The sequence below is a fragment of the Anabas testudineus genome, chromosome 3, assembly GCF_900324465.2.
Source record: "Anabas testudineus chromosome 3, fAnaTes1.2, whole genome shotgun sequence".
Taxonomy (NCBI): domain Eukaryota; kingdom Metazoa; phylum Chordata; class Actinopteri; order Anabantiformes; family Anabantidae; genus Anabas; species Anabas testudineus.
Genome location: NC_046612.1, coordinates 4,347,636 through 4,369,661, shown reverse-complemented (window position 1 = coordinate 4,369,661; position 22,026 = coordinate 4,347,636). Strand labels below are relative to the sequence as shown.

Genomic DNA, 22,026 nt, shown 5'->3' with positions numbered 1-22,026 from the left:
GTGTGTTTGGCTTTTTAAAAACGTCTTCAGGCGGGCGGAGCTAAACTCAGAGACGCAGCCTGTGTGAGATTACAGCAGCCCTGTGAACGCCATCTGTCTGCACGGCTTCCGTGAAATCCGAACCCAGTGTAAGTATATTTACAGTGCACAAAATTAGACTGTTGCAGACATGAGTTTCTCCTGCAAAGCTCCGCACAGTGGTCGACGAGAGTCGATGGATTGTCTGCGAGATTTTACGTTTACTGGGTTATTTTCTGCAAGCGATGACAGACGGGCGATTCTCGCAGCTCCATTACCAAACGATTAACAGATATCTATAAATAGACAGGGACACATGCGTCATGCGAGGGTAACATGAAGGAACAGATTGATTTACTAATACTGGTACGTTTACAGTGCAGCAAAGAGCTAATGTGATTCGGTTCAAGTTGACAGTTCAACATGAGCTTATTTTGGAGAGTGATGTGATATAAAAATCGCCGTATTTTAATCAGCATTAAGCGATCAACGCTGTAATAATTAGTACATGAGCAGGTTTTAATGGAGCTGTTTTCACGCAGCGACCTTTCATTTGGAGTGTTTACCTGTCGCCGTAGCCAATCAGAGGAGGGGATGCCATTACGTCATCACGTTCAAGACGTTTTAGCATTGGAAGTTCTCAAAATACTGTAAATAATAATAATAATTATGGGTTGAGAACAATTATTACAATAAACACGACTTCTTTTTACATTTTTATTAATTTTAAGTTTTGATTTTTACTTCCAGAACAGAGAGGGAAGCGGGCAGAGGAGGAAGTGGGCGGGGCTTCACCCCGGAGACGCCTCCAGCTGCTCTGCTATTGGTCACTGCGGCTTCACGTTATGGTTTAAATGTCTGGCGGTGATTCCAGCAGCGTGATCTTAAACCTCAAAGATTCGCCTTTGACGGAACCTCCCGACAAAACTACTGTTCACAGAGGCTCACAACGAACTGTTTCTGTAATGTAGCAGATGTGTGTTGCAGCACTAGCGTTAACGCACAAGTTTCAGCTTTGCGGTCTTTTGTTGGCTAAGCTAGCTAACGTTAGCTAACCACAGGTTCAACATGGTGACCAAGAGGGTCCGTTCGGAGTACATGAAGAAGTTCAAAGACCCCAGATGGGAGACCTACAGTAAGTGTTACGAGGAGATGCTGAAGTACAGGCTCACTCGGAGGCTGCTGGAGCACACACACAATCCCTGGTTCTGGAATGGCTCGGACAGTGATTCGGACTCTGGAGGAAGAAGCCCCCCTCCTCCCAGTAAGAACCAGACAGGGTCCGAGACCAGCAGAGACGGGGCTCAGGCTGAACTGGAGGAGTGTGAGGGGGCGAGGCCGGACAGGCAGCAGCACGACCAGCAGGCCAGAACCACAGGACCTGCAACCAGACTTCCCCTTCAGCAGGAGCAGAACTCGTCTGCAGTCCAGGGTAACCATGAGACAAAACCTAAAACCTAAATAAAAGACTGTACTACACACACTGAGGGCTGATATGCATTATCTTTTACTGCCACCAGAGGTGTTTAGAGCTCCACATACTTCAGATTTGTTGCATATGTTCCTCATAAATATATTTCTGCAGAAATCTAAAGTGTTCAGGTCTTAATTACAATGAATTCAGCGCTCTACTCAAATAACTAAGTAAATGAATTCTGAACAAATAATGTTTTTTACTCCTTAGGCTCCCAACTGGATGTTGCCAGACAGACCATAATACCAGAGGAAGAGAGAGAGGAGCAGAGAGCCAGCAGCAGGGGCAGTAAACAGTCATCAGTTCGTCACAGAGAACAAGATCGAGGTAATTGAAAAGGGGAAATGCTCAGTCCTCAGTGTTTTACATACAGTACATGTGTAAAGCTCCGAGGTGGAGTCAGAATCACGATGAATAAGAAATAAGACAACATTTCAATGTGTAATTGGCGGTAGGGTGACGACAGAGAAAGAACCTCCTCCCTGTGTGGAGGGAGCGAAAAATATATGTATGTATTTTAAATTGAGCAAGAAATTGACTATAACAAAATTAAGGTGCAGTTGTGTTTGTATGCAAATGGATAATTTTAAGAATCTGTAGAGTTTCAGTATTGACTGACAGTGCTTAAGACTCCTAAATGTCTTTTATAATAATCAATATATCAATAGCAGATACATTTCCAGAGGAGTCACAGGTGTCTTGATGTTGTCCCTCACTAGTCCCTTCTATTGCTTTATAAATATTTATATTTCTTAAGGATGCACTTAATTAACCTTTTATAAGCATTGTATGTGCATCCTCTTGGTCTCATGTCTAACAGTATACAACATGCTGAGGAAGATGGGGAGACAAAATGTTGTATTTGCATTAGGGACATTCATTTAGATTGCATGCATTTTCTGTTCTTGATCTCAAGAAAAAAAAAAGGAACCACAGTTCTTCTTAGTTCCACCAAATTCTTGGTGGTTCTCTGGTCTTGTTTACGTTCAGATATTACTTATTACTGAAGTATGACTGCTTGTGTTTGGACAACATTTAATTTTTTATTTAAAGATTTTGGATTATGGTGTGTATAAACTTCTGACTGAAGAATCATTTTAATATCAACCCTAAAACTGAGGTAGGTTTCTAGTCAATAGGTCATAAAAGTTTGACTATATTGGTTTCTTATTATATAAAGGTGTCTCAAAAAGTCCAGAAAACATAAATTGTTATTCATTTAATACATACAAATGGCTTTTCCTCTTTCTTCTGCCTTCAAAATATGGTCAGTGTATCATGTTTGTATCAGAGTGAATCAGGATCATACATCGACTATGAAGTGAAACCTTTTACCCACCGTTTCATTCATCTGTGCTCTCGGCACAGTATATTTCTGCTGCTTTGACCTGCTTGTTTTTTCTATTTGTAGAAACAAACACTGCAGCACTCCGACCATCACACACTAAACCCTCCAAATCCTCAAAACAAACGTGGCGCTCCCAGCGGGTCAGGCCTGCATCATCACAGCAGCCCAGGGAGGACAACAAGGAGAGTCGACATCCTTTTGCTTTGTACGGTTCTGGGGAGAAGGATGCAGACATCGCAGGCAGAAAGACGCACAATGTACGTCCTGCAGCTTCCACCAACGAGGTAATGTCTCTATTCGACTATATGCACACCTGTGTCTGCTGTGCTGTTTTGTGAATGAGCACTAGTATCAGCAGGAGATGACAGCTGAGTTTTTTTTTTTTTTTTTTGTTTTTTGTTAGATCCATGAGTCGGCTCTACGTGCTAAAACCAGGCGAGAGGTGGAGCATCAGATCCAGACCCAAAGAATCGAGCGCAAGAGAGCAAAGTCTGCTGATCTGGACAAGGCCAGGAAGCTGGTTCAACCTGAATTCAACCCCTGGCTCACAGAGTATATGCGCTGCTTCTCTGCTCGCTCCCGATAGGACACACACACACACACACACACACACACACACACACACACACAGCAGGACGTTTCCAGACAACAAAATGAAAATAAAGCCATCATCGCCGATCACCTCTGAGGTTTAAACGCACATAAAGCTAGAATAGATGGGGTAGATCGATTCATAAAAAAGGTTCTTAAATGTGTGTCACCCTCACATTCAGGATGGAAATTGACAAGCCTTGAAAACATTGAAATTCCCTTCGTGGCTTATTCTCCTGGATGTGTACAGGTGTGCTGTTTTTATACAAGTCAATTTTGATATATATAAAAAAGACAAATTTACAGGGTTAAGGAGACTTAAATGTAATCAAGGAAATTTATACAACAACAAAAACAGAAGAAAATGAAAAGTCTAAAATGCATTTTATAGCCATACTTTGATGCATTCCCTTTAAAAACGTTAAACATGTTGATATTTTCATACTTGGACTCAGACAGGAGTACTGAAGGCCGATGACGGCATGTCTGAATAGATGAAACTGCGTTCTTACTTAAACTGTTGAAAAGGTAAAGTACGTCCATTGCATTGCTTATTTTATAGAAATACACTTAATGCATTCCGAACATTTGTGCTATTTTTGTGTGATTTATGCAGGTTTCAGTGTGGATAGGCTTTTTCTTACTTGTGCTCTAGTATTGATCAACATACAGAAATAGGTCAGTTAAAGAGTGTTACTAAGCTTGATTGTCACTTACGCTATGAACTCTTTTGTAGATTTAGTGATTTGTCTGATGGTTTATGGATTGACCCAAACTGACTTGGTTTAGGTAGATGGTGAATCACAGCTTCTAAGGGTTCTGTGATGTGGTGGTTGCATTTTCTTGTGAGTTCATGAAAACCTTTACATGTTGTGTCTGTACAGTGATCAACCAATCAGGTGCTGACACAGTCTGAAAATAGATGTGTGTGACTTCCAAAGCCATTGGGGTGAATGTTAACAGTGGGTTTCTGTGGATGCTGCAGTGTGTTAACTTTATAAATTCCACCTAAATTAGGTTCAGTTAAAAAACTGAATTTCATTTTGGAACCAAAACAAAGACGGACAAAAAGCCAAAGTCTAATAGATGTTGGTAATGTGTAAATATATTTAATAAATTTCTTACTGAATGAATGAACAAGTCAAACAGCAGTTTTAAGTCACCTTTACTAAATATTTTATAAATACTTTATAAAGAATATCCTGTTGATTCATGTAATTGATTTATCTTTTGAATTGTTTGTGAATGGACTGAACTCAGACTTTGTTACTTGTAGATAAAATTGATTTGTATTTTTTTGGGGTGATAGATCTAATCTAACCTACATTAATCTCGATTAAATCAGTTGTGCCATAAGACAAGAGGCCCGTGCTTTACCTTCACACATTAATTTTGCCACTTACAGTTCAGTATTACATTACTCACTTTGTTTTTGTAATAATTCAGTTTTTCAGTATGTTTATGTTATATTGTATAATAGTTAAGACAACTGATGTGAAACTGTGCAATAGTTGGATACTTTAAATAAATGCATTTGAGCCAGTGTGTTTCTAAGATGAGAACTTGCACAATCTGTGATCACGTTTATACATAAAGACATTTTACTTTTGATAAGGAGGTACGGTATTTAATGTATAGCAGAGCAGAAAGTCTAAATATAGGTTTAGACCCGGATAATGTGGCCAAAATTAATAAAGGTGCGGACCTGTCACAGTTTGCTTTGTACCTCACTTGTAAGTCGCTTAGATAAAAGCATCTGCCTACAAGACTAAGTGAGTCCAACAACTGTCATTAATATGCTGATGAAGGTTTTAACAACTAGAAAACAGTAAAATACCATAATTCTGTATATTACTGTTATTTACTTATTTTTTACATACTACAGTATATATTTAACAGACAACTGTTCTAGTTAAATGGTGTCCTACAAAAGCTTTTAATAAATAACTTTTCCACCTATCCTTCTTTACCAGAGTACACATATTATTCTGAATTATTCTTAAACAATTAATGCAGCAGTTGTGGTTTTTCAGTGGCTTGTAAATGCACAAAGTTGTTTATTAACTGTTAATTAATAGAAAACAATCAGAATTGTAAAGACCATTCTGCATTATAGTAGTTATTTTTATTTTAAAAACATATGCTTTTATCATACACAATAAATTAAAAATCCATGATAGTCATTATGACAAGAGAAAAACAGACGTACATAAATAAAAACCTGATGACATAAACACAAGACAGCAAGACCATCGGATATTCTGGTGTGAAATACTGTTGAAATATAGGTGCAGTTAATTTAAAAGTTTAATCCATCATTTCTAAGAAACAAATATAAAAAATAAGATTAAAAAAACAAGTCGTTGTAATGCTAGAATACATCATTGCCAAATACGCCTCTAAATGAAGGTCTTTGAACTGAACTGTTTCATAGTCTAAACAAGACACATACAGGATCTTTGGACACAAAGAAAAATCCAAAACACATTTGATAGTAACGTTTCATAGAACTGATAAAATCTGAAATGCATTTCCTGTAGTTAGTGTTATTCCACAGCTGGCAGCAGTCAGTCAGGTATTGATGTAAACAGGCAACATGTTGTGTTTAAGTGAAAGAGATCAGCCATTAGTGATAACGGGATTCCTTTGGACAAATGGTGAATGTGAATCAAACACTCCAAACAATTTAAGTGAAGTATAACAGAAAACCAAATGTCTGTTTCAGGCCTCCTCTGTGTTTTTTTTCAGTCTGACTGAACAATTATAAAACAGCATTTTCCACATAACTTCATAATTTTATCCAGTACAATTTACCAGAGTACTGTATCTTGACATGATATTAATACAGTGGAGTATGAAACAGATGCTGGATATGATGAGATCTACCTTAATATATATATAATATCTCTTCATAATGAAATACTCTGATATTCTGTTTGAGAAAACATGCGTCAGTCTCTATTTACAGAAACACTGTACAGTGTGTATGATGCATTAAGGGGGCGTAGCAGGGTTTTAGAAAAGGTGGAGCGGTGTAGAGACAGGCAGGCAGACATAAGTAGCTGTTTAGGAGAGGATACTGGGGTATAAATGCACAAAACGTAGGGTAATTTGGCAGCTCCATGTCTGAGGTGGGGTGAGGGGAGGAGGGGGAGAGAAATGCATGAGGACTCAGTGGTCTGTTAGTGGTGTGGAGCAGAGGTGATGGAGAAAAAACAAATACTTTGTGGTTAAAAGAACATTTCAACAATTTGGAAAATGTGTTTTCTTTCTAGGAGTTAAATGAGAAAATGATATAATGTTAATATGTTAAGTCTGTTTTGAAGCCAGCTGACGACTAGTTTTACTTGGTATGAAGACTGGAAGTAAGTGGAAAAGGCTGAGCTCACTCCAAAAGTACACCAACATGAACTGACAACACGGTGGCTGTGTTAAGCAAAAGTGGATACTGGATTACAAGACGGTACCTTATCCATTCCTGTTGGTTAATAAATAAATGCTCAAATTAACGGTGATCTTGAAGGATTTGTGGTGTTCACCGTTCCAATGATTGTGTATGATGTATAATTTTTTGGGTTTGTGTGCGTCCTGTGATGAACGCAGAGGTTTTAGACCATTACACCAAAATTGCTTCACTGTCCAGTGCTGCTCCTGGGGGCTTGACCAACACCTTTACAGCTGAGAAATTAACATGTCGTTTGTTTTATTCAAACACAAAATGCAAGAAAGCAGATTTCCCAAAATGCAGCCTACTTCTCTGTGGTAGTAAGAAGTGGAGAAGAAAAACAAAGATGAATGTAGCTGAGACGTAAGCAGGTGTGAGGGCAGATACATTGAAAGGTGAGAGAAAGAGAAGTTACTAATTAATTTAGATCCTGATTGGAGGGTTGGGGAGGGGTTGGACCAATAGCGGAGCAGGTTTTTGGAGGTGGTCTCTGGTTACCTTGGAGACAGACAGCATTCTGAGGGGGTATTTTCAGCGCTCTGCAGGTGCAGTCATGACAACTAGGGGTCTGAAGGTTTCAGAAGGTTCTGCAGGGTCTGAAGTTTTAACAGCGTCTAGAGGGTCTGAGGGTTTCGAAGGGTCCGTGCCGAAGTTGAAGATCAAAGGTCAGGGAGGAGCCACCAGCATATCAACCTGAATCGACCACTTTTGGGTCCCCCGTGGCTGTTCTTTTACTGGTCTTTACAAACCTGTCTGAAAACGTGCACACACACAAAGAGATAGAACTTGGGCAACATTCATAGGTATGATGATGGAACTGGAACTGCCAGTGATCACAAAACCTCCTCAACAATGTCCACTAAACATCTGCAAATTATATATATAGACAGATCTCCACAGTAATCCTCAAAGTCCACCATGATCTGCTTCAAGAAACAGAAGCTGAGGCATTTGAGACAACAGCTCTATAAATATCTCCGAACTGAAAATGATCTGTGATGTGGGTTAAAATACCTAAATCAAGAATAGAAGTGTTTCTGTCAGCACCACATACACTGACGTTCTGCTTCAAATACACACCAACTACAACAGACTAAACAATCTTTGGTTTGGGCAATATCAAAGGTATAAAATTTTATTTAAATTACATATTAGAATGAGGACTTTTTTTTCTTTTTGCTGTGCACCGATTACATTTGGGTTTAATATCAAAACTTGGATATGAAATGAAAGTTCAGAATTTCAGCTTTTGAATAAAAGAACTGAAACAGAGAAATTAACAGTAATTTAAAGTCAGTAAAACTTACTTCATCTGGTGAAATGCATGTTGCTCAGTGCACCAAAGGTTTATTTCTTTTACATGACATTGCAAATTGTCGTACTGGCTGTGTCCAATGTTTGTAATGTGTCTCTGATTGTTTTTCCTTCTTTTCTCAATTTTGAAATGTTCTCAATTTTTGAAATGTTCTCTCTCAAATAACACCTGTCAGTTACATGTTCCAATACATGTTCCGTCACTTAAAATTTGGGTTGTCTGATATAAGGTGTTCTCTTCTGTGTTGGTTAATTTATCAAGATGTAAATAGCATCAAATAAATTGGATGGGACTGTTTATGTTCATGACAAAGCCTGAAAATGTCATCAAAAACTTGATGCACAGTTTTTGCAATTCATCTGAATTCAGACTGCACAGGGCCGTAAATCACAAGCTGAGTGACAGTGACAAGTGTGGAGGACAAAGACTCTGGCATCATATTATCATGCATATGCAGTAGAAATACGCTGGTACTTCACCTTGACTGTGTACGCTGCAGGGCGTTTTCCACTAACAGCCACACTCCTGGGTGCCCTGCGGCTGAGCACGACGAGGAGAACGGAGCTGTCGTAACGCAGCGTCACCATACTGGATTCCTGATCCCATCCTCTCTGGATCCAGTTCTCCTAGAAAAAACAGAGAGATCAGGAAAGAGACAGAGAGAGGAGAAAAATTGTTGTTTGTGATGATGAGCTGCAATGCAGTTTATACAACAGTACTCCACCAGCCATACCTGTCATTCTGAGCTTTATACATACACACACACACACACACACACACACACACACACACACACATACATATATATATATATATATACACATACATACATCTGGTTACTACACTCATTTCACAACATTTCTGTTCAGTACACCTAAGCCCGTCTGGTTGATCCTGTTAGGATAAAGTTGGATTAAGAGTCTGGCATTATGGGCATGGATCAGAGGTCCTACCTGACTCTATCTTGTTGAGGATTTTCCGAGCACACTGGACAAAAGCCTCCTCAACATTCTCCCCTGTTAGAGCGCTGGTTTCCAGGAACATCAGCTCTAAAACAACCAGAGCAACATCATCACTTAAGGCTTCACACCACATACAGACTGGGATAAAGGGATCAGTAGCCTTTTTTCTTTCCTAGGTGAAGAAGTACTGACACTAGTCACATGTATACACTTAGAAATGGACACCAAAGAGATCCCGTTCTTTTCCTTTAAACAGCACATTGTTTGCCAGAAAATAAATAACGAGCTAAAAGCTTGCCAGAAGAAGAAATGTTCTTTCTCTAACAACAAGTCACAGTGAAATAAATCAGTTAAGGGTTTACAGAGATAGAGTCCAACATTCTCTCAAACCGCTGATCCTACCGTTCTCCTGAGCAAAACGCGAAGCCTCCAGGAACGTGACCTCTCTGTCAGCATCCAGGTCTTTCTTATTCCCACAGAGGATGATGACAATGTTCTGACTGGCCAGCATCCTGGCATCACTCAACCACGTGGTCAGAGCGTTGTATGTCTCTCGACTGTGCACATTTGGAGACAGAAAGATAGAGAAACTTGTTACCTTTTAGAAATGTAAGTGGAGCACTCAAAAGTGAGAACACCTGCTCTGTTTTACCTGGTGATATCATAGACCAGCAGGGCTCCTGCTGCTCCTCTGTAGTAACTTCTGGTCACAGACCTGACACACGCACAGATAAAAAACAACAACTTTGATTTGGATAAACTTTGTGATTCCATACTTTTTCTAACTTTTCTCCTCTGCAGGCACAAAAAACTATTTAATTTAACTCCACATTTTAACTCTTGTCATGTGGTTCAGAGACTGAACATCCCCTTTGAACATCTGCTCCTCAGTTTGGGAACCACTAAAACAACCAACATGACCATTCCATGTCCATCATGAGGATTAAGAGCTAAATGTGCCTGATACCTGGAAACTGAATCTGTGTATTTACATGATTTAGCTACAACATTAATCAACTGTGCTGCAGTGGACAGAGCCAATCGAAGTGGTCTGTGGTAAGACCGTCATATATGCATCAAACTGTGATGTACTGTGTGCTGACAATCCTGTCCAGCGTTAAATGTTTCCCATTTCCATCCCCTCTGTGCTTCACAATAGATTTGTTTTTGTATGTTTCGTATGTTGTTTTTTTTTCCTACCTGAACCTTTCTTGTCCTGCAGTGTCCCAAATCTGCAATTTCACCATTTTGTTGACCACACTGATGATCTTAGAGCCAAACTCGACTCCAATTGTGTGGTTGGATTCATCCTTAACTGTAAAACAAAACAAAACATGGAGTATTGCAGTTATAATTGCATAATTGTAACACTATTACTACTAGGTAGTAATGGTCTGCAGTTCTATAACACTACAGCACACGTGTAACAACAACTGTGTGTAAATAAAGAGTTGTGTGTTGCATCTTTCTGCCTTACATCTCTTTTCTATGAACTGGTGCAGCAGACAGGATTTGCCTGTTCCAGCATTCCCAATCACCAGGAATTTAAACAGGAAATCTGAGGAAGGAACACAGACATACCAGTGAATACACACAACCTCACATATGATTTATCGATTATACCATATGCACAGCAAACCCACTACATAAGCTGGGATTTTAGCAGACAACACTAGCTAGTTAATTGACTGAGCTATTCAAACCAAATTGAACTTATACTTTGAATCTAAACCTAAAACTTTAATGTGCTTTCTTGTCTTTGCACTGGAATAAACTGTATTTAAGTGAAAACCCACTTTATCTAACCAGCTGTCCCACTTAATCTGAAAATGCTATGTTAATATCTGATCTTTGAAAATGCTACCTGAACGTGTAAAGATGAAACACTGCAGCTGCCAAATAAAATCCCACTTTTACTGAACCAACCCTTTGTGTTACTCTAAACTACACTAACTAAACTGTGACTGTGTTGTTACTGGATGTTTATAATTGTGACCTAAATAAAACATAAAACGACTTCTGTTATATGCAAACAAAACTAATCCATAATCCTAATCTTCTGTGGTAATGTAGATGTGCATTAGGATGTAGGAATGTGACACAAACAAACACACTTCACACTAATAGATGAAGTGTACAGCAATATCCTGTTATGATAATCCAAAATGGATAAGATGGGAACGCAAACCCTCACACATCATGTTTATTACCCAGCCCCAACTTGTGCCTTTGCAATACACAAGCTACAGCTAGTTTATCACCCACATCCACTTCCTGTATTGTGTCTAATTCACAGTTTAAGCAGCTCAGTCAGATTTTCATAGCAGCTCCATCAACCTCAGCAGCAGCTTCCTGTCCACTCTGCTAACCTCTGTGGGAATCTGTAACCTCGTATAGTCGATGGATTTTGTCTGCACAGTCACAGTAAACTCTACTGTATAATCTTTGTGAGTTTGCCAACGCTGACACGACATGTTTTAAGGCCAGCAGCCTGAGCAGAGCCTCGGTTTTACGCTGGGAAAACGCTATGTGGGCACACCTGCCCCATCCCTTCCCTCTGACTACGGGAGGATGGTAATGGTGGACACTGGTCAAAAACAGCCTCCTTACCGTAGGACTCCGACATCGCCAGTGTGGCGTTTCCACAGCAAACTAAAATAAAGGGAGATAGCAAGTTAACAAATGGATAGCTAGCTAAGAAACGGAAAATAGTCCCGTTGATGATTTCCGCGGATTCCAGCTGATTTTCCCCTCCGACGTCCCGTATGTGGTTTGTCGTTTCAAAATAAAAGCCCCTTTCAATAAAAATAAAAGCATGTTTTCCCAACTCTCCCACAGGGTGGTGGTATTAAACAGCTAACAACCGAGACTGTACAGTTTATTTTTTTTATCGAGTTTCATATGTATTTTTTATTTTTATTTTTTTGTAATCTCTGTGATGGATTTGTTTTTAATTTCCATCGTAACGCTGGCTTAGCTACTTCATCGACTGCGGCAGCACTTTGGACTTCACAGTAACAACAACAGCTTCCAAATACAAATAAGACACTTGACAGCTTTTTTATCGGCTCACTTGTAAATCAGCTAATGAGGAAACAGCGCACACATCAACAGTCTGGTACAGGCTACATCTATGACTTCTCAGCCCGGAGGATGGCGCTAATGTGTCTGAACGTTTGCTAACCGCCGCAACAGTTTAGCTAGCAGAAGAAGACCAATAACGGCTAGCGAGCTAGCCCAACGGCAGGCTTTATTTAGTGGACTATGGCTGCTGTGCTGCCCGTCAGACCACCCTGCGATAGCAACCCTGCTACTCCTGGAGCACAATCCATAAAGGTGACATGTTTACCCATTTTAAACACAGATAATTAATAGTGGTGGTTACGCAGCTCTGGACGCTTGGTGGTTTAGCTATCAGCTAACGCTAGCTAGCTCCCTCCGTAAATTACTGTTGTTAGCCACATTAGCACCGCTTCTTTGTTTTTATCTGTGAGGCGGATAATTAGTTAATTATGGTTTACATTTACCAATGATGTTAGAAGCAGTTACCCTACAGCAGATAGCTACATTTTGAGTTGTGTAAGATGGCCTAAAATACTGTAAAGTTTCACCAAACCAGCTGTGTAACTGTGTTTTTCTTTCTTTATTGACACTCTATCGCTATTAGTGCATGTCCACTTTTATTATATTGATCTAATATTGATTTATTTATTGTAACTTCATTTTCCAGTCTATTTGCAGAGGAAGATAGGAATATGACTTTGAATGGTGTTCCAGATGTACATTTTCTAAACAATGTTTTCCTTGATGCTCATACCAGAGGATCCAGAACTATATAGGTTTCTGTGTTGTGATATTTCAGTCATGAGATCGTTTTAAAACAACAAAGTAAGGTTTTTATGAGGGAACATTACAGTTTGACAGGAAGAATCAGAAATGGGGACTGCAACATTAATTTAATAGACAATCCGTAACCTTTCCCTACATTACCAGATGAAAATTGCAGTTTGGCAATGCACCAAACTGAATCATTACATAATGTAATAGTATAAAGATACAATTAAAAATGTTGTGTTTTGATTTTCTTTTATCTGCAGGAGGATGTTATAGAAGAGGTGTCCAATGATGGCAGTCAGCCTCCCAAAAGGAGAAGAATGGGTTCAGGAGACAGCTCTCGAAGCTGTGATACCTTGAGCCAAGAGCTTGGGTACACATTTTTGTGATTAGCATGAAATAATGTGTCCCTACTTAAAATAATTTAACTTAACATAGTTTTTCCTAACCTGTCAATTACCATAGAATTCAAGTTTTAGTCTTAGTCATTACATTTTTTGCTTTTGCTCAGCTCTCTAGAATTATGTTTTTGTTGGATTTTGTTGTATTTAGTTAAAACTAAGCTGTTTTTCCTCCAAACTCTTGTTCCAGCCTGACATATTTCCCAGCAGAGAACTTGACAGAGTACAAATGGCCACCAGATGACACAGGAGAGTATTACATGCTGCAAGAGCAGGTCAGCGAATATCTGGGAGTCACATCCTTCAAGAGGAAGTACCCTGGTAAGAACTGGAGACAGGGTACAGGGTGGTACACTCAGTCAGTTTGAATTATATTGTGTTTTTACATGTTATAACAGTATGTAAATCAATTAATCTCTGTACTGTATAGATTTACACAGGAGATGATATTATGAAGAATGATCCATCTGAACCTGTTCCTTTCCCGGTTCTGTTGTTTTTCTGTTCCCCTCTGTAGATATGGAGAGGAGAGACTTGTCCCACAAAGAGAAGCTATACCTGCGTGAACAAAATGTCATCACTGAGACACAGTGCACTCTAGGTAAGAACCAGTCCTAAATTTCTTAGCCCAGAGTGTATAAACTCTCAATACTATGCACATATCTTAGTACCTCATGAGGACACCGTGTTTTTGTCATGATTACTGTGAGTATTAAATGGTGGATGTTAATGTGTTTTTTTTTTTTTTTTTTTTCTTTCAGGTCTGACAGCTCTGCGGAGTGATGAGGTGATAGATCTGATGATAAAGGAGTATCCCACCAAACACTCTGAGTATTCAGTCATACTGCAGGAGAGAGAACGACAGAGAATAGCAAAAGAGTACTCTGTAAGTACACAAACACCAGAAATATCCTGTAGAAACTGTGGAATAATGTGGAACTGTAGTAAAGTCAATACACTGATCTCTTCAATACTGATTTAAAAATTATTTTTGTTTAATGAAAATTTACCGCAAATATATAGTATATGTATGTCCTTCTGTTGTCTTTTCATAGCAAATGCAACAACAGAACCCTCAGAAAGTGGAGGCCAGTAAAGTTCCAGAGTACATCAAGAAGGCGGCAAAAAAAGCTGCAGAGTTCAACAGTAACTTCAACAGGGAGCGTATGGAAGAAAGGAGAGCTTACTTTGACCTTCAGACACATGTAAATGCAACCTGGGATACAGATAATCTGGAATATCTTTTTACAGATTAATTAAAGAGCCAATCCTAAAGCAGTTGCTAAGCTAATGTAAACGATTCAGGATTTCTAAGGTGCATTGTGTTTTGTTGGTCTCTCAGATTATCCAGGTACCTCAGGGAAGGTTCAAGGTGCTGGCTCCAGAGCTGACCAGGACAGGGCCTTACCCTGTAGCTCTTATACCCGGACAGTTCCAAGACTACTACAAAAGGTACATTACGCAGTAGAGAAATCCTTTTTGCCTCCAGTTGGCCTTTTGCATACAAAATAACCAACACAAAACCTAAGCTTACCTTTTCCTTTGTTTTCTAATAGAGCTCACAGATTTTATTATTTATCGCTGTACTGGCCTTATGTGATGTTGTGTTGTGCGTAACAGGTACTCTCCCAATGAGCTGAGGTACCTGCCTCTGAACACAGCTCTCTTTGAGCCGCCACTGGATCCAGATCTCCCAGCACTGGACTCAGAGCCCGACTCAGATGAAGGAGAGGATTGCAAGGATGACAAAAAGAACAAGAACTCATCCGTAAGTTTTTAAGCTCTGCCCAACACAACCTATTAACTATAGTTTTTAATACTAAATTCTACACTAACCTCCAGTTCTTCAATATTAAACCTCTTGTCTTTCATTCTTTCTAATCCTGCTTCTGTTTCCCTACAGGACAGTTCTTCAGGCAACACATCAGATGTGGAGAGCCAGGAGGGAGGAGGTGCACAGAGCCACAAGTCCAAGGCCAAAGACAGGACATCCACGTTGGGCAACCAGCGCCATTCAGCCTCCCACAAAGCCGCCGCAGGGTACAAGGTAGAGGACAAAACCAACTGAACTCTTCTCCAACAACAGCAGCAGCACTTTTCTGCCCCCTCCTCCTCTTTCTACTACTACCACTCCCTTACTCCATCCATCCCACCACCCCTCCCTTTCTTTACTGTGTTCTCCAGCTTCTACAGTTTGTCAGCATTTCAGCTGGGACAACTTGGTTCTCACACACACACACACACACACACACACACGCACACACAAACAAACACACACTCACACTGGGGGTCCTTTCTTCAGTTTTTGTTTTTATGATGCCACATGGCTTTTTTCTCTTCACATCAGACTGTGAGCAATAAGAACATTTTAAAGGAACAGTGCACTTGTTTCTTTTTTACTGCACTTTCACTTTTTTGGTTTTTCAGCAAATACAAATTAAACTTTTAGAAGTTTTTCCTTTAAGCGTCTTCTATATACCTCTTGTCTCTCCTCACTTGTCAAGATAGTTCCAAGACAGTGGAGTGGATATTTTGGCTGCTAGTTTTTCTTTATTGTTTTGGGAAATGTTTTTGTTACTCTCAAATAGAAAATTTAAAACCACGTACAGTGTGTGGTTGCTTTTAAAGTAGTTGATATTAACACTAGAGAATTTTACCGCTTATATCTGAAGTGTAGAATGCACTTAACCTTGATGTTTAAAACTCTAAACTGTATGATAATATGCTTTGTTTATACTCCATGTGATGTACTGTTAATCTGTTAATACAGTAAGTGTCAAACAGCTGTTTGACACGGTCATTACCTGTCCCTACACTGTCATCTTGGGGAGATGAGGACTCTGACCTTGTTCACACTGTTGCTGAGCTGGGCTATTGGTCTGCATGCTGTCTGTCTGGATTTGGACTCCAGGACAAGCCCCACATGAGCCTACCTTTGTCATTCTGTAAATGGACAAATGGTATTATGTCAGTCTGTGTTCTTACAGCCCACTGTGCTGTGCACTTTCCTTCCACCACCTGAAATACACTGGTATATTATTATTATTATTAGGATATTATGGGCCTGGCTAAGTCCAGTTGAGTTCAGCTCAGCTTTTTGGTGTGGGCATGGTTATTTTCTAGTGTCTGTTTATCGTTTTCAGTGTGTTTCAAGTTTCCTTTAACTTGATCTTTATTTATCAGAATATTTTGCATATTCTTTTGAGCTTGCAGACATGTTGGTAGCCAGAGTTCACTCAAATAAGTCAGTAACATGATATACTTTTACTGTTTCAATTTGTGGAGAGTCCAAAAAGGCTGATGGATTCAACATTTTAATAATGTATTATACAAATATCAAGTATGATTCAGAATTTTGTAACTAGCCAATCTACCAAAGTAAAATGCTCATAGAATTTAAATGTGCCAGTTGCATTTTCACTGGTAGACGTTTTAGATTTTCCCCTTTTTACAAAGTCCCAGTAGATGATACATCTAATAATTTCTGATTACATACACATTTGCACAAGAGTGTGACAGGAGGCTGCTGGCTGATTAACGTTACTTCGCTCTGGTCTGGCTACCATCTACAGTATGTGCAGTGGTTAATGGTCAAACTCTAAAGCTTTTGAGTAGTGTTATATTTTAAACAGCTCATGAATAAAAACTAATTATGAACAACAAAGTTGGAATTAAATGGACTGATTGCCTCTACAGCAGTGTGTTGTCCAGATGTGATACATGTTGCATGTTAAATGCACATTAAACCTGTATTGCTCCACTAACATGACACGTTAAAGTTAATAATGTAAGCTGTGGCTCCACAGGCTTCCTGTAGCCAATACTTATATTTATAACTACAGGTTACATGGTTGAGCAGAGGTCAGTTTTACTAGATGTGAAACACAGCTAACAGGTGAACATTTGTGACTGATATTAGGTACAAACGTTATCAGTAAAATCAGCAGTTAACCAGTTAATGCACTGATCTAAAACTGTGAAATCCCTCTATGCACGAGTGGGTGGCCAGTGTAAAGTTTAGTCTAAAGTTTCTCCTTAATGGTCCCTCTGTGTCTTAAGTTATACGTAATGTTTAGAGCAGTATCATGCAAAGGAGAGAGAGCTTAACTAGAACTTAAACACAAACATGCGTTAAAGTGAGTAAATTATTATTTTTTATGTGGTTAAAATAGTATTTTCTGTCCAAATGTAGTTAATTTAGAATAAAAATGTGCTCAGACTAGTTTTAACATTTTACTAATGATGGCAGAAATGCAGCCATGCTAAATTCATGAAGTGCTAAATTATAAAAGGCAAATTGTTCAGGAGTCTGTGTCCAACTCTTTCCTTTCCTTACTTCCCTCGCCTGCTGCTGTTTTCCACTTAGTCTTGTTCTGTGCTTAGTTTCTAGTTATAGATCTTATCATTATCAAACCAAGTCCTTTATTGACCCATATCTTTTTAAACGTTTGGCTGTCCGGGGATGTTTTAATGAAGGATGTCTCAGCATATCTTTAGACATTAGAAGCAACTCGTTATGATGAATCTTCATTAGGGAGCTCGTTAGACGGGGAAACACACTTTTGATCGAGAACAGCTTTTATATATTTCCTGATTATTTCCATTCAAATCAGCAACACATATTTCACACAGATACATATTATTACACTGATTTTGTTCACTCATCACAACGTTAATTTCATTTATTTGTGGGTTTCAGTCTTTTGTGTTTTGATGTCTAACCCATCTGACTGTAATCATCGGATCATTAGTTTAATGCTGTGGCTTGACACACAACAGATGCAGCATATTTGAAGATGTTTTTTTAATTTATCTGTGTGACATCCCGATTTAAATGTCCCCTCTTAAAAGTCCTCATATCTTTATTCTCCTCTCTCCCTGTTCTCTCTTAAACTCACCTGTTCATTATGTTGAGGAGAAAGTGACGATTTAGTTGTTCATATTTATTTCACAGTGGACAAAAACTCATAGAGGAGGCAGAAGTGGTGCATTTTGGTTGAAGTTGGAGGTTGATGTGTCAGTGTAGCCCTTATAAATAATAAAGATTTTTATAGATAAATAATGGATATATAGGGTAATCTCTTTAGAAACGGCACAAAGTGAAAGTCACTCTTCCATTATAATCTGCCACCACTCGGCCACAGTGGAAATAAATCTGTAGATGTCAGATGCCACTTGCTTGACAGAGGGCCTGCGAGATGCGATGTGTCTTTGTGTGCTTATACAATGAGACAAAAAGAAAAAACAAAGATGAAGATAAGTTAAGATGGCAAATAATTCACCCAACAATGTTTCTGAAACATCAGCAAATGCAGTAGTTTGAATGTGTACCGACAATAATAATAAAGAGTAAACGCCAGTGATCATATAGATAAAGTGCTCTTTCTGTTTTTTTCCCCCAGGTATTAAATATTTGTTGAACTAATGTAATTTCCATGACTTCAGGATACCTATGTATGACTGTTTTTATAGCAATATTCTGCCCTTGCAGCCTAAGGTCATTCCCAATGCTATATGTGGCATTTGCCAGAAGGGTAAAGAGTCCAACAGGAAAGGCAAACCAGAGGCTCTCATTCACTGCTCCCAGTGTGATAACAGTGGTAAGTTCACACACTTAAAGGACCATTCCGTGCCTTTTCATTATTATTTTATCTTGTATTTCAAGAGTGTGATTTAGTAAGAATTATACTGTATTGGATGCTTAAAACTGATAATTGAAATATTGTAAATGTACAGTATTTTTTAAATTCAATTCCAGGTAAATTTTATACGACTTTGTTGTGGTTATGTTTAGGAAACTAAAGCTTCTGTAATTTTAGGCATTGTCATAAAAATATTGTTCAGTTATAGGGTTATTTCAAATATACTGTCTGTCATAAAATGTATGTGTTTTTTTTTTTTTTTTTTTACCAAACTGACCTGAAACAGCAAATTTGTGCCACTAAAAATGATTACACCTTCTTTTTAATGTCTTTGTGTTGGCCTGCCTGCGTGTGTGTGCATGTGTTGTGAATATATTTCTGTCATCCATTCTGTGTGTGTCTGCACGTTTGCTTCTGTGCATGTGTCCTCTTGTCCGTAAACCTTAGGCCACCCGTCCTGCTTGGACATGAGCAACCAGCTGGTGTGTGTGATCCAGACGTACCGCTGGCAGTGTATGGAGTGCAAGACCTGCACTGTGTGCCAGCAGCCGCACCATGAGGACGAGATGATGTTCTGTGACAAATGTGATCGAGGATACCACACGTTCTGCGTGGGCATGGACTCCATACCTACTGGTGAGTAGAGGGACATTCAAACAGGCACAGACACACACAATAAGGTGTGTGCAGCCAGAAGAAGCTACCAGTTTTTTGACTTGAACTACAGTCTTAATTGAGAGAAAAGCAGTTCAAGTTGACTTGAACGACTCTAGTTACTGTTGAAACAAGATTATTACATCACGAACCATGTCCATGCAAGAGCCCCAATTAAAAAGCATGTGAGTCAGCTGTTGTTCAGTCGCGAACACAGGTCTGTTCTAAAGTCATTTATATCACGTGTCAAGAACAAAGTTACATCCACCTTTTAACACTGGTTTGGTATTTTTAATTTTCTCCTTCAAAGTTATTGATTCCAGTCTCTCTGTCCCCTCAGGTCTTTGGGTATGTGAAGTGTGTGACAAAGATTTCAACACACCCAAGAAGAAAGGTGGGGCTAAAACACCTAAGAAGTCTAAGTCCGCTCAAAAATGATCAACAGCATCTTTATCGACAATACTTTGACCAAATTACACCTCATTTGTTCAATTTGTCTGATAAGAAATATAGTCCCGTCCAGGTGTTGACTAATACGCTGTCAGTTTCACAAAACCCTGCTGATGGGTCTACGACAAAAATGAAAGATGATGTTTCCTTATATGCTGCATTTATCGCTCGTTTCAAAACGCAGAGCTCCAACACTACGTCCACTGTGAGGACAGTGGTCATGGTATCCATCTAGTTAATAAAGGGAGCATATCAAGGAAACACAAGTTTAGCATTTCAATAAATCGCACTGTGACTCTGCATGTACAGGCCCAGACTGGGATCCAAAAATAAACAATAATTTGTGGCTCTTGTACCAACAGTCAAACAAAGATCTCAACCTTGTGTTGTTCTTTGTTGGTTGACAGTCTTCAAAGTCACAAGATAACACAATAAGAATCAACTTAAATCATTTTGATATTTCGTGTAAGTCAATAAAACAGGGTTTTAAGAAACACTGAATTTTTTCCAGTTAAGTCAAATCTAAATCATGTTTGTCACCATTCATCAAAATGGTCAAAAACAAAAAGAAAAATCCAGATTAGGTATGTTTAGTGTAGCAACTCTGCTCTGTAACTTCAGACACCAAACATAGATAATGAACTGTAAATCCAATGCACGGCACTAAATCCTGGGACCTGCTAACCACTAACAGTGTCAGTGCCTGCCTGTTTGAATAAACTGATGAATTGTGCTGTTTCATAACATTTCTGCAGAGATGAGCTGTTTGCTTGGACCTTATTACAGTTGATGGTTAATGGTGCTTTTGGTCCTGTACCACTGAAAGGATCAGGAACAAAATGTTTTGTATCTTATAAATTGCAGTTTGTATTTTTGATAAACCTTCTTTAATGAGGCAGGCCTGTAAACCACAATCGTATTTAAACAAAGTTTTAAATAATGACATGGTGCTTGTGATCCTGTGTAATGAAACGTAATAGACGCTGGCTGTTTGAACTCAGCTGCAGAAGTTTTGAGTTTCTGTGTGTGACTTTTGATAATGAAAATAGTTCCTCACCCCTTCACCACTGATTATAATGCAAAACTTGAATTAAATTATCATCTATCAGCTATGATACGTTTGTTTTTAATTATTTCTGTTTTGTGTTGTCTACAATGAGCTGGTTGTTGAAGACATGTTTGTTAATAATAATGTCATGGTCATTGAATTCTGAAGTGTTTTTTCAATAAACTACTTACAAAGATGAATCGTGTTTTGTAACTTGTGATAAGTGTTCAGTCCATAGTAGAAATAAAAAGAAAATCTTATACATGGTTGCTATGTTTGAGCCTTTTAGCAGTTCTTGAATATGAGTGAACAATTTACAGGAAACATTAGAATTATCTTTTGTTGCATTTGTAAGCAGCAGGTTATTGATTCATTCATTTTACAAACTGTCCTGCAGTCCTACAAAGTGGAAATCTGGATTATGCTGATTTTTGGTATCTGCTCTTGTTGACACATGAGTTACCAAACGTACTCTTTAAGCATTTCACATGCTTTCACATAAATGAATGTGATATAACTGAATTAGAATGAATGATGCATTTCTATATGTACTATTGCATCTGGTAAATGTGCATATCGTTTGAACTATTTGGGCTTCTAATGCTGTTTTGATGATTGTACTGTAGATTTAGAATGTAATTATGTTATAATCTTAATTATTTTAGATATTGCTGAGTTGCTTGTCAATATTACACATCAGTAAACTATTATGGCTTTACTGTATTTTGTATCATTAAGCATTCTTAAAAAAAAATACTACTAATCAGTGTTCTGGAGTACAATAATGAGTTTTACCTCTGAAATGTAGTGAAGCGTGAGAAAATGGACATACTCAAGTAAATTA

General features: G+C 38.7%; 3 protein-coding genes across 4 annotated transcripts; 2 read left to right on the top strand and 1 right to left on the bottom strand.

The window, feature by feature from the left end:
- The first annotated feature begins 57 nt into the window (after positions 1 to 57).
- ccsapb (centriole, cilia and spindle-associated protein b) lies at positions 58 to 4,609 on the top strand. 2 transcript variants are annotated; one of them, XM_026379185.1, is made up of 5 exons: positions 58 to 128; positions 769 to 1,450; positions 1,703 to 1,819; positions 2,904 to 3,124; positions 3,244 to 4,609. In XM_026379185.1, the coding sequence occupies exons 2-5, from the start codon at positions 1,087 to 1,089 to the stop codon at positions 3,424 to 3,426; spliced, it is 885 nt and encodes a 294-aa protein (XP_026234970.1). In that variant the 5' UTR covers positions 58 to 128; positions 769 to 1,086; the 3' UTR covers positions 3,427 to 4,609. The 2 variants fall into 2 exon arrangements, with proteins under 2 accessions (XP_026234970.1, XP_026234971.1); XM_026379186.1 differs by lacking the exon at positions 58 to 128 and adding an exon at positions 436 to 668.
- A 960-nt stretch (positions 4,610 to 5,569) lies between these two features.
- rab4a (RAB4a, member RAS oncogene family) lies at positions 5,570 to 11,909 on the bottom strand. Its single transcript, XM_026379121.1, has 8 exons — positions 11,764 to 11,909; positions 10,631 to 10,711; positions 10,354 to 10,468; positions 9,806 to 9,868; positions 9,556 to 9,710; positions 9,145 to 9,240; positions 8,671 to 8,817; positions 5,570 to 7,629 (listed from the first exon to the last, which is right to left on the bottom strand). The coding sequence occupies exons 1-7, from the start codon at positions 11,777 to 11,779 to the stop codon at positions 8,702 to 8,704; spliced, it is 642 nt and encodes a 213-aa protein (XP_026234906.1). The 5' UTR covers positions 11,780 to 11,909; the 3' UTR covers positions 5,570 to 7,629; positions 8,671 to 8,701.
- Positions 11,910 to 12,333: 424 nt separating this feature from the next.
- Positions 12,334 to 21,371, top strand: phf10 (PHD finger protein 10). The gene is made up of 12 exons (XM_026378573.1): positions 12,334 to 12,489; positions 13,251 to 13,360; positions 13,579 to 13,709; positions 13,906 to 13,989; positions 14,150 to 14,274; positions 14,444 to 14,593; positions 14,731 to 14,840; positions 15,009 to 15,156; positions 15,292 to 15,435; positions 18,880 to 18,988; positions 19,478 to 19,666; positions 20,025 to 21,371. The coding sequence occupies exons 1-12, from the start codon at positions 12,418 to 12,420 to the stop codon at positions 20,120 to 20,122; spliced, it is 1,470 nt and encodes a 489-aa protein (XP_026234358.1). The 5' UTR covers positions 12,334 to 12,417; the 3' UTR covers positions 20,123 to 21,371.
- Positions 21,372 to 22,026: the final 655 nt, after the last annotated feature.

What these genes read in the sequence shown, in the direction of transcription:
- ccsapb (XM_026379185.1), top strand. Translation starts at nt 1,087, where the DNA reads ATGGTGACCAAGAGGGTCCGTTCGGAGTACATGAAGAAGTTCAAAGAC. An exon ending in GAACTCGTCTGCAGTCCAGG is followed by an intron (nt 1,451 to 1,702) that starts GTAACCATGAGA and finishes TTTACTCCTTAG; the next exon opens with GCTCCCAACTGGATGTTGCC. An exon ending in TCACAGAGAACAAGATCGAG is followed by an intron (nt 1,820 to 2,903) that starts GTAATTGAAAAG and finishes TTCTATTTGTAG; the next exon opens with AAACAAACACTGCAGCACTC.
- rab4a (XM_026379121.1), bottom strand. An exon ending in CCAGTTCATAGAAAAGAGAT is followed by an intron (nt 10,469 to 10,630) that starts GTAAGGCAGAAA and finishes TTTGTTTTACAG; the next exon opens with TTAAGGATGAATCCAACCAC. An exon ending in GCGTTTTGCTCAGGAGAACG is followed by an intron (nt 9,241 to 9,555) that starts GTAGGATCAGCG and finishes TGGTTGTTTTAG; the next exon opens with AGCTGATGTTCCTGGAAACC.
- phf10 (XM_026378573.1), top strand. Translation starts at nt 12,418, where the DNA reads ATGGCTGCTGTGCTGCCCGTCAGACCACCCTGCGATAGCAACCCTGCT. An exon ending in ACCTTGAGCCAAGAGCTTGG is followed by an intron (nt 13,361 to 13,578) that starts GTACACATTTTT and finishes CTCTTGTTCCAG; the next exon opens with CCTGACATATTTCCCAGCAG. An exon ending in AAGCCGCCGCAGGGTACAAG is followed by an intron (nt 15,436 to 18,879) that starts GTAGAGGACAAA and finishes CTGCCCTTGCAG; the next exon opens with CCTAAGGTCATTCCCAATGC.